The 12,523-nt window shown below is 32.6% G+C and overlaps 1 protein-coding gene across 1 annotated transcript; it reads right to left on the bottom strand.

The window, feature by feature from the left end:
* Positions 1-384: 384 nt before the first annotated feature.
* LOC143582854 (agamous-like MADS-box protein MADS3) lies at positions 385-4,676 on the bottom strand. The gene is made up of 8 exons (XM_077065333.1): positions 4,431-4,676; positions 2,283-2,358; positions 2,076-2,137; positions 1,890-1,989; positions 1,764-1,805; positions 1,613-1,681; positions 684-823; positions 385-614 (listed from the first exon to the last, which is right to left on the bottom strand). Exons 1-8 carry the CDS (start codon positions 4,610-4,612, stop codon positions 524-526), a joined length of 762 nt encoding a protein of 253 aa, XP_076921448.1. The 5' UTR covers positions 4,613-4,676; the 3' UTR covers positions 385-523.
* Positions 4,677-12,523: the final 7,847 nt, after the last annotated feature.

Raw genomic sequence — 12,523 nt, 5'->3', positions numbered from 1 at the left:
TTGACCGCACACGGACTCTAGCTTCTCATATGATCAACGTGACAGCTCACCCACCCTACAAACTTATAGATGCATCAATTGTACTGCGCGCGAATTGGTTTTTATGTGTGGTGGTTGGTGTATTTACAATTTACAATTAGGGTTCTTGATCATGTTTGAAGGTGAGTGTTATTATGTGTATTTCAACTTTGAATCAATTTGCATGTTATTTCAAATTCTGTTATTCTTCGTTTTACTATTCTAAAACAATTACAGCATTACAACTTGTCACAAACAAAACTCTTAAGATCATTTCATAGTTACGAAAGAGAAGTACGTTAATATATACTTGATATCAATATAGATCCATATATAAAATATTACACCCTCATGTTATATAATTAATGTTCGCAAACCCATTGCAAATTATCACAAAATTAAGCATCCTAAGATCGAATTCAAGTCTTAAATCAATTATTACAAATAAGATGAGATGAAGTGGAAGAACTTGCATATATTAGCATAGATGGATATAGATTAATGGTCAAAGAACCCACCCATGGACAGTAGTACTACTCTCTCCAACCATGTTCCTCTGAACTGATGGTCCTTCCTCTTGCATAAACTGGTTGTACCTACAACATTCAAGTATTGTGCATCACATGGTTGTACTTGTACAAAACAATAGGCATATAGGTACTCACCCTATTTGTAAGATGGGTTCTGGTTGACAATCCATGGGATTAGAGTGAGAAGTATGCATTGGGAATGTGGTGTTGTTTCCAGAGTTCCATGGGCATGGAAGCTGTGCCCTATGGCTATACCCCTGTCCTTCTGTCTCAAACTGAAACATTATAGAGTCTTTTTTTTAATATATATTATTACTCAAATCAAGGTTCCCAAGATACCCTTTTTGTAGCACAAAATCACAACTAACTAAAAGAATTCTGATAGTAATATGATATGACTAATTTAATAGACAGAGAGGTAATTATGAGCGTAAACAAGTGTAGCCTCTCGTAAACTTATGAAAATTTATTGGCTCGTTAAAAGCTTGAATTTAACTTAGTTAACGAGCTTGAGCCTAAAATTAATTTTTTAATAAATTAGTCAGAGCCCAAGCTTCACTTATCGAACATAAACGAGCCTATTGTTAATAGATTTTTAATTTAATATATTCAATATACGTTTATACTTTTGTAATAATTATATATAGAATTATAAAAAAAAAAAAGAAGAAGAAGATAGAATAAATAGAATAACATATTAGGTGGTCAATGGTTTAATCCATGTAAAATGTAACATATAATTTAGACATTCTAAAAACAATAAAAATTATTTTAAAAAATAACAAATAAATAATAAACAAACAAACCAAGCCCGAGCATGATTAACTAGTCACGGGTCAAGCTCGAACTTTAAAAATAATGCTAAGAGCTCGGGGTTGGTTTGCTTACACCCTTGGTAAAAGTAATAACGAGGGGTGTATCTAGAATGTCTAACATTATAACATTGTTTTGTAATACTAGATACAATGGTAACGGTTAAAATGGGTACTTGGCTCGGGTTTTTTAGATATGTAAATATTTTTCTCTCTCTTTATTTTTTTTATGTGTGTGTGGGATGTACGTACCGTTGATAACTCGTGAGACACTGAGACCTTGATCTTTAGATGCTTGTTTATGTCTCCTAGTTCTCGTTCCTATCATTTATTTAACTTCGTTACACCTTATACAAATAAACCAAAATCTAACATATTTGAGAGTGATTCATCCGTCTGTTACCTTGCGACGAAGCTCTTCCATCTGTTCTACAAAGATCTGTGTCTGCAAAAGCATATAACATTGTAAATGTACAAGATTATGATACTAAATACACGTAAATAAATTACATTTAAACTAATTAATTACCTTCCTCTGTCTAGCTTGAGTAAGAGCCCCTTCTAGTTGTTTTTCAAGATTATGTAGCTCTTTGACGCTAAGCTGTCCAAGATCTTCACCGAGTAAATGTCTTCAACATAAGAATCAACAGCAAAACCCGCATTAAACATGTGTAAGGTGCTATCAAAAAGATTTGAAATATATAAATATGTGCACCTTTGTGTGCGCTGGAGCGATTCGAACTTGGCTTTTAACTTGGAAACCTCTTGATACCAACTCTGCAAGTATATACACACAAAAGCATATACAGTAAATCAGGATGATAATAATAATAATAATAATAATAATAATAATAATAATAATAATAATAATGTTTTTTTTTAAATTGATTGAAACATGTATTGGTTTTATATGAGATCTGACCTGTGTTTCACGTTCATTGTTGTTGTCTTGAGGGTTAAAGCAACAACGTTGATAGCGTTCAAGGGTTTTCATGACACTGTAGATTATATATAGATATGAACAGTTGATTGAGTACTAATATTTAATATGTTACATATATTTCTGGAACTAAACTTTTTATTCCAATTTTGAATCTGGTGGACCATCAAAAAAATTTTATTCCTATGTTCAATTTCTATACATAATACTCGAGTCTTATAAAATGAAAACCTATAGTAATAAATACATATACACATTGTTTCAAGAATATATATGTACTAAACTATGAAATACAAATAATGAAAAAACTCAATAGTTACAACATCAAACAATCTGGTTTTGCACTATATTAAATAAAAAAAAACAAAGAATTAATCGACTATAACTATATATGAAATTTTGATAATATCATAACTGACTGTTGTCCAATATAGATAGTATTAAACGTTTGCTTGTTAAAGTAAATTAAAGTTTTATACCTCTAATCAGTTTCACTTCACTTTATATATTATTATTCATAAACCAATATAAATTAAAAATAAAAAAATACAAATCATGAGAAAGGATTTCAAAAGGATAAAATCATGAAAAATCATAAAAAAGGAAAGCAAAAGGGAAAAAAAATCATGTTAAATAAGTGTAATGGTATCATGTGACATTATTTTATTGGCATGGATGTACTTAAAATAACGTAATAATCGCAACGTTATAAACAAGACTGGTAACATTTTTAGATATGGTTTTATGATAAATTTATGTGAAGTCGAAAAGTAGAAGTGACAAAAGATGTAAAACTTTGATCAAAAGACACCAAGTGTTGTGTATATCCATTGGACAATAACCTGAAAATAAAATATTCGTACCATAAAGATTTGAATATCCAAACTTTCTATATTCTACCAAAAAGTAAAATAAATTAATATCAAGAATCCTTACTAGTATACATTTGATAAACATCCAGATCATAAGTAGAAAGGGAATTATTCTTTCGTTTTAACCAAAAATGAAATGTCATAACATATGCTTCAAGTTATTCGTTTTTTTTTTTTTTAAGATTTTTAATGTAACGTTCAGTCTTAATTACATATGTCAGTCAGCATTTATACACATAGACATATAAATATAAACATGAACAATATAAACATAGGTTTATGATAAATAGATTTCCTATACATAAAATCATGATTGTAAAAAATCGAAATAAATCGGCGATTAGTCAGGGACTAAGCACTAATCGGCCATCTATCGATTAAATTTTTGCTAATCGGTCAAAGCCGGTCAAATGGCAAATATGAATCATAAAATTATAGAAAAAAAAACTCAAGAAATTAAAACACTAGACGTGAATAAAATCTTTGGAACCAGTTCTTTTCTTGTATATGAAACTAACAAAAAGATAAAGTAGATAATAAACTTTGTGAACACAATATATTGTCCATTGGACAAACACCAGAAATAAAAAGGATAGTACCAAAAACTTCTAAATTTAATTCTTGTATTCATCCAAAACAATAATGAAGAATCAGTATCAAAGAAAGATGCTTCTGGAAAAGCTTTAATAACACAGTCATGAGTTAAATCTTTATTCCCACTAGAACACAATAATATTACAAAAGTTAAAAAAATAATAAAAATTTAAATAAAAGTTAAGATTTTAATTATTTTTTATGTATAAAAATAATTGTATTATAATAAAATTAGGGTTTTATTTTCTAGACATGAAAAAAGTTGAAAATTCGTAAAATTTAGCATAAAATTATGATTATTTTTTTTCTTTTAGATTTCAACAAGGAAAGTATTTAAGTTTCTTTTCATTTTCTCTGCTCATGTTTGTGTCACCTATGGAAAAATTTTTGTATTTTTCCATGAAGAAACTAACCAATAGATCCGATGATTCAACAGATGAGACAAATTTGCAATCTAATAAACACAAGATTCAAAAAAAAAAAACTGAAAAAGTACTAATCATTTGACCTTTTTTATGAATATTAAATATTTAAAACCCTAGATCTGTTCCTTGGTCAGTCTAATGAAGAATCGTACCTCTAAAAACGTGTCAATCTCTCATTCGAGATCAACACTTTGAAACACAAATCAATGTTCACCATTATGTATGTATAATATTCTTACCCGACACTGCCGAACTCGTAGAGTTTGTCGCGGCTAGAGAAGATGATGAGGCCGACTTCGGCATCGCATAAGACGGAGAGCTCGTAAGCTTTTTTGAGCAGACCGTTTCGTCGTTTGGAGAACGTAACCTGGCGGTTAATCTTGTTCTCTATTCGCTTGAGCTCAACTCTTCCTCTACCCATCAGAACAGTGATCTCTTGTTTCTCTCTCTCTCTAGAGTTGTGTACAAGTTATTGGAGATGATTAGTTTGTATAAAAGGGTAGGAAAATGGAGCAGAAAGACGTACAAACGGAGTGTCAAAGCTGTTGGAGGTTATTCTTTTGTTTATAAATTAAAGGTTTTAGTTAATTATATATGTGTGTGTATTTGACTATTTGTACAACATAGTAATAAACTGTCTACAATTGAAAAAAGATAATACTTAAATTGATTGTGCACAAAGTTTTAGAACTCATGTGCTTCGTACGTAGCTAACAAAAATGTTATTGTATATTTATGTGCTACCAGGCGTGTTGGGTCGAGGTAGTTGGTAAAACCGAACGTTGAAACTGGCTGTTGGTTAAACCCAAGTGTTGGTAAAGCCCGAGCGTTACGTAGGCGAGCCGATGTAAATTCAGTTAGTATCGTCTACGTTTGTTATGGTATAGACACCACTGGAAAAAAACCTTAGCGTTAAACCGAAAAAATATATTCGTCAAATTAAAGTATAAAATATATTACTTAGAACGACGTTTGTTTGGCCGATAAACCCGTACGTTGGTAAAACCCAAACGTTGTTAGTTCTGGGCATTGAGACAGTAAGTGAACAAAAAATTCTGTCGGTTTTGGTTATTTTTGTTACTGTACCAGAGCTACAGAAGGGAAAATATAAAAATTGGGTAAACCAAACTGGTGGTGTCCCTCGGTAAACTTGGACGTTGAGGTAGTAAGTCTATGCGAATTCGGTTGTTTTCTGTCATGCCCATTACGTTATCGGAATTAAAACAAAAAACAATTGTCGTTCGGTCGACTTCCTTTACGGTATTGAAACGGAAAAAAAAATGCTAGGCAAGTAAGGTGCCGCTAAGTGACCGAATAACGGCTTAGCGGCACAAAACTTGTCATTTATTCTATATAGATAATTACGCCGAATATTTATATAAATTCAATTTTATAACTAGGAAAATTAGAATGTATAAAAATTTGTATCATCTGAATTTTTATTTTTTGGAATGACCAACTAAGTAACGCCGGGTACTTTGTACGGGGCGTCCATTGTCTAAAAGTAGCCCGAGCCGGCCACGAAACCGGATGGACGGAGCCCCTAGTGGTCCACATATTAAGGGATTCCCCTGATAAAACCCGACCCCATGCCCGCCAAACTGCACGATAGCGAGGAGCCGGTAAAACCGAGTGAGATCAGGACTCGAACCCTGGCAAGCTAGGGTCATCCCTTATATCTCCCATATAAATTGGTGATAGTGAGGTTTGAACCCTTATCTCTCACCAGTAAAGTGAGTGCTCTACCATTAAACATCAACTGATTTAACTGCTTAGATTCTAAAAGAAAATCTCACCTTCACTTAGGGATTGAAACTATGAAATCTATGACGGATCCAACGAAAACTAATTGAATTTGAAGAATCTTCGATGATATGTCAGCAAACTCCGATATACGGCCAATAACACATGTTATTTGGAGGGGCTACAAAATAGGGCGTTTTGTGTATCATGTGACGCCCAGTCAGCAAATGGTAGGTTTTTGTTATTAAGGGTGTAATGGTGTTGTAGACTAATATATATACCACATACATACAAAAAAAAATTATAATTATCAAACAAGGAAGCAGGCGACAACAGAACATTGCCCCCCCCCCCCTCACATTTGCCCCTTTTGTAGCCCAGGGAGGCGGTGTTCTCGCCCTAAAACCTCCATTATTGTCCCATTTATTAGCCCACTACGTTCGGTCTTATTGGTTAACAACAAATCCATCAAAAAAATGGACGCACGATCCCCCACAAGCAGGCTTCTTCCTATTTGATTCCCGATAATTATCATATGAAACGTTATTGATGGAAATTCCATGAGTAATATGTTGCAAAAATCATCTATTAATTAAGAACATATTTGTGGTTGAGTTTAAAAACAACTAATTGACTTATTAACTTTTTTAAAAAATGCAATATGTTAAAAAAAAAGTGTTAGGCAAACACAAAAGTCATTTGTATTTAAGCTTATTGGAAAAGTTAAAAAAAATGTTTTTAAAAAGCCACAAATTATAATTTTTCAAAATAGTTTGTTGAAAGGTCAATAAATCAACAAGCTATTTTCAAACCCAATTCCAAATATGCCCTAAAAAGCATGTTATTTCTTTAAACACATATGTTTCATTAAAAATTTGTAAGTTTAGTGATCGATGGGCGTTCTTCTATACACAACATACAACGGTTCTTTGTGGAAATTGGTGGCCTCCAAAGTTAACTATGGTAAATTCAACGTTAATTGCATAGTCAGAGCAGCAAATATGGTGCTCTCGGTTTTTCTTGTTAGAAATTTAGGTCCCGTGATGTAGAAGGTCTACTAGGCTTAAGTTTCAATTAGCTTTGCATTAAATCCTTTGTTGACTAGTTTGTGGCTCGAAGCGGAGTTCAATAATCAATATTAACACAAAAAGCCAGTAGGATTTCTCAACTCTTAATACAACTTGTAGGTCTAATGATGAAGTAGCCCGAAGTAAAAGTGTTTGCATACTATAAGCAAATCAATGTTTTGCACTGTATTCTCGGGTTTAAAATACAAGAAAAGGAAATGATAAGATAGGGGAAGAATTGAAAAGAAATTATATACTTAAAATGAATTATCGAGTTAAAATAAAAGAAAAGAAAGTATTAATTACATTCTTGAGTTAGATCGGATTGAAAATATATGAAAAAAATTGTAAATTTACAATTATGTCCTCATAGCTACACGGAAAAAATAATTGAGATATGATAAATTAGTAATATTGCAATGGGTTATAAACTTTAATTCGAATCATGCCATATTTGACATTAAAGTTTTAAAGAAAAAAAAACCTAAGTTTTCTTTTTATTCTCTTTCTTTTCTTTTAATGAAAAAACTCAATATGACTATATAATATAGCACGTAAACTTCGGTAAGTTATATATATCCGGATAATTAAATTGTTAGTAAGTTAAAATAAAGATGAACCATGTTCTAGTGTGGACTTGGTATTTTTCTAATGAATTAATCTAAGAACAACAAAAATTAACGAAAGAAACAAAAAACATTTTTTTTTATTCCTACTCGTATGGTCAAACTTCACTAGCTCGTGGAGAACAAGAAATGTTATATTGGATTAGGTAGAAATTATGAAACCGTTTTTCAAATAGGTTCATTTTGTTCGATTTGTAAAGATTGCAAGCATTTATATAAGTCTATTAAATTATAAGTAAAAATGTGTAAAAACCTATTAATTTAAAATGGGTTCAAATAACTATTGTCTGTCTTTAATATCTACCTATCATCATCATCACTACCACTATCGTTGTGACGACACCAAAGTCGCTGACACCACCACCATTGCCGCCTACTATTACCTTAATAACCATATCTTCCTTCTTACTTATTAATCGAGACAATGACTACGTGTGCCTTTCCAGGACGATACATGATTTCACAATCGTAATTCTTAACCTTAACAACCTTACCTTCCTTACTGTGTTATAATTCATACGTACTACTCACGTTTAAAATATCATTTGTGTTAAACATTTGAATCCATTAGTGTTAAACACTACTCACGTTTAAAACCACTATTTTAGAAATGACAAACTTGGAAAACGAATTAAAAGATTTAAACCCGACATATTTTCTAACAAACTAGTTGAGACCTCACTAAATCTATTTCCATGTTCCTGAATTTGCATATTCAATACCATGTTAAAAACTTAAACCTCAAAATGATGTCGATTAATAATGACATACTTCTGGTTTCTTTAATTACCATAACTTTCCTCCACATCTAACATCTTAATCTTGTTTTTTTCACAAAAACATGTAACTTTTGCCAACATCTTGTCAAACCCGGTTTGTCTTAGATTATTCAATGCTCGATTTGTCCCGCTTATCAACTTAGACGCTTCCAACAAATCTTGACTCTTTTTTTGAAGATGTTTTGATAAAGCATTTGTGAGGCCTAAAATTTAGTCCAACAAGTATATAAAAAACATAAATTCAAGAATCTTAAAATATGATAGAATACCTTTCGTATTGTATTTTTGTTGCACTCTATCTCCATCTAATTTAATAAATTGAAGTACCTCAACAACTTCCGGGAATAATTTTAACAAACTTGTGATTGTTCTATAATGAGAACTCCATTGCGTGTCTCCGGCTCGTGCAAGGGAAACCTCCTGATTTAATCATTTTCCTGTTTTAATCTCACCAAGAAGAATTTCATTTTTCACCCTCTCTTTTTTTAACTCCAACATCATATCTTTAATGGGTTTTTTTGTTTGAGCTTTGGCTTTTGATTGAGTTTAAAACGTAGATTGGTTGGGCTTAAAATCTTAGCGGTAACAGTTTTTTTTCCAACAGTAACGAAACACGAAAATCGGCCATTTTGTTTTTCACTACTGGTAAAAAGTTGAACCGTAACGGAGGCTACCCCTTTATGTATGTATGTCCGCCACTGATTTGTTTACACGAAAGAGGAAGAGACAAATAATTTGTTGGAATTTCATGGGTTTTTTGTTCAATAAAATGGACAAATAATTTGTCGGCTTTTGCTTTAGCTTTGCTTTTTTCCCTTGCCACTTCCCCATGCTCATGCATGCTTCTATGCTTCCATGATCTCCTTACAATAAACTAACTTGGATAGGTTGCCTTGACTAACTTAAGTTTAATCATTTGATTTGATCTATTGAGTTGGGATTCTATCATAAAAAGTTTAGAAATTTATAAGGGGTCAAGTTTAGGTTAGAAAAGAATGCAATTTTAGTTTACTTATATGAGTGAATTCATGACCAGTTTTAGACACTGTGTTCGGGATACTTATGTTAAGATAACCGTGCCCATTGTTAGTTTGCTCAAAGATAGCGCCAAACTGTTTTAGGAGGAAACCTACTAGCTCGTAAACCCCTTACTTGCTTCATAGAAGAAATTCACCGACAACAAGAGTTGAATCCGGGTCTCCCATTGGTGGATTGGGAAAACACATAGTGTCGTTGGACCAGAAGGTCTTTGGTTAATATGATCAAAAGTAGTTTTTTTTGTCAACGCTTTAAACGTGTAATCGAGTTAAGAGAATAAGGTCCTAAAATTGATTAATATATTTTTTAATTCAGGTTGTCACATTACACCTTTGATACGTGAGAATTAGGGGCGAAGCATAACTTAGTCCTGGTGCCCACCCTCCCTGACAGTTTTTTTTGTTTTATTTTTTGCGCAGTAGTGTAAACTGACTTGTTTTTGTCCGAAACTTTTTATACGTAGTTTAAATTTACTTGTTTTTATTTAAAAGTTTGAGTCCGGCCCTCTTGTATTTTTGTCCAAACATGACCGGCCTCATTATTCGAGTATAACTACTTAAAAGCATTTCGGCCATTTTATATCAACTTAAAAATAAATAATTAAAAAAATGTTGGTAAATTAAATTGTTACGGAGTCTGATGAAACTTGATGAATGGAAAAGGAATGTGGATAAGTTCTTTTACATGACAAAAACTATTAAATTCATGATGGTACTCTTATATAACTCGTACCATTTGCTTTGAACTAGTGGTGCATAGTGTTGTATTTTTCCCTTTAAAGTTTGAAAAGGAACATCACATGGTATAAAATATAAGTTTTTTGTTTTTTTATATTGCATCTAGAGAGATTTTTTACATGGACGGATCATTAATTATTTATTTATTTTGTCAGATTGATATGATCCAATATAATATTTTGAGTTTTTTTTCTTAATATAATAAATAAAAACATGCTTGTGTTACTTGATATCTAATTAGACCATGTTTGTATAGCTTGACAAAATTTTTGTTAATCAATTTTAAAAAGAGGTTGACCATATTCCATCCCACATTGCTTTAACGAGAAATCAAATAAGAAGCCAACAACTATAAATGCAATGTATCAAACTTATCATTAGGCAACACATGACTTATTAAGTATTATGTACAACTACTCAATTATAAAAATCTTTAGTTATACATACTAGTTTTTTCCATTGATGGTCGAGTATTATGTTCATGTAATAGTGTGTTAATTGTAGAGTTTTTAATCAATTTATTATGCAAACTAGGATACTTCATACGTGTTTATGAGTTTCAGGTCCACCATCATTAAAGGTACTAATCTGAGACTTGTATGGGCATGGAATGAAGTCTCAGGAAGATTTGGGATGATACGCGTATGCATTGGAGTGAAAACGAGCGAAATAAGCAAATACCATACTTGGGGTCGACGACCCCAAATCTGGTGTCACCAATGCCGAACCCGAGTTGGGTAACAAATTTATTTGATTCATACCGGTTTTTAATAATATAAAACTAGGGTTTCAGCCCCCTTTCGTTTTCTAAGCAGTTGGGGCGTTCTTGGAGCTTTCTATGCCATTGGAGACTCATCTTCATCATACGATTGAAGATCCTAACCTGGGATGTAGAGTATTATAACATTTTAGTTTTTCTCATTTTTTAAGAACCGACTATTGTAATTGTTCATTTTCGATATATGAACAATGATGTTTGGTATTATTGTGCATGCAGTCAGTTTAGGTTTATTTCAATCAGAACTATTAGTTTGTCTATGTGTTTCATAGGCTTGTACTGATTAATTAGTTTCAATATGATGAAGCATACATTTGTCCTTAATTGAGTCACATTGACAATGAACCTTAGGTTACCGGTGCCGTGTGTTTACATTTGTTGATGCATAAGGTTTGACTAGTTGGCTAACCAGATTTGGTTATTACTAATTAATCTGTTGAATAATATGAGATTGATGTTTGTTGCGTGATTGAACCTCGGGTGTGATTTGTTGTTGTTAAATGTTTAAAACTTGATTAATTGATTTCTTAAGTTTAAACCCAAATCATTACTAGTGTGATCAACACTCCTATTTGATTACGTCATGTTAGGAATTAATTACACGTTGCACTGACCACATACTCTTTGTGGTTCGATACCCTACTTGTCCTAACTAGTTTAAGGTGATTATGACACTTGATTATTTACGCACACACGCCATTCCGGATGACAATATCCACTTATCTTTGAGCCTAAATTGAGAGGTTAGCCTGACAAAACCGAGCTCAACAAAGAGGGTCAGAAATGGGATACAAGAATCAAAACCAAAACCCATTATCACAATAATAACCGAAACCACCAGTACCACCCCGAAAACGACCCAAATACACCCATCAATACCAACCAGCAACCAAAAAACTCATCTCAAAAACCCAGAAACCGAAATTACCAATGACCCGGACCATTATCTCCACACAATACCACCGTAACAGAACTTAGGTGAACCAAGATGAATGGGCCTTATCGCCATTTTCTTGAGGATCACGGATGCTTGTTCTTTTAGTAGGAACTGCCATCTCTATAGGAATCACAGATTCTGCTCCAAATATTAATGAGAATGGTGTTTGACATGTTTCACTATTGGGTGTTGTTCTATCAGCCCAAAGAACGTAAGGAAGTTCCTCAGCCCATTTGCTTTTCTTGGATCATAGCTTCTTCTTCAAGTTGTTGATGATGATTTTGGTGCTTGACTCTGCTTGACCATTAGCTTGTGGATGGACTAGTGTAGAAGTGATCATCTTTATTCCCCAACTTCCACAAAAGTTAGTTGTTCTTTTCCTAATAAATTGGGATCCATTATCACAAATAATTTCATATGGGATACCAAATCTAGTTATAATATTTGTTTTGATACAGGATATAACTTCCTTTTCACGGACTTGAATGAATGCTTCTGCTTCGATCCATTTTGAGAAGTAATCCGTCATGGCAAGCATGAAGACTATTCCACCTGGTGCCTTGGGTAACTTGCCTACGATATCCATCCCCCACTTCATTAAAGGCCATGAAGAAGATATAGGATACA

Source organism: Bidens hawaiensis, unplaced genomic scaffold, assembly GCF_021521415.1.
Source record: "Bidens hawaiensis isolate Kalapana, Puna unplaced genomic scaffold, B.hawaiensis_p1.1 tig00032032_1, whole genome shotgun sequence".
Lineage (NCBI taxonomy): Eukaryota > Viridiplantae > Streptophyta > Magnoliopsida > Asterales > Asteraceae > Bidens > Bidens hawaiensis.
The sequence above is the reverse complement of the archived record's forward strand: the minus strand, read 5'-3'. Positions and strand labels throughout refer to the sequence as shown.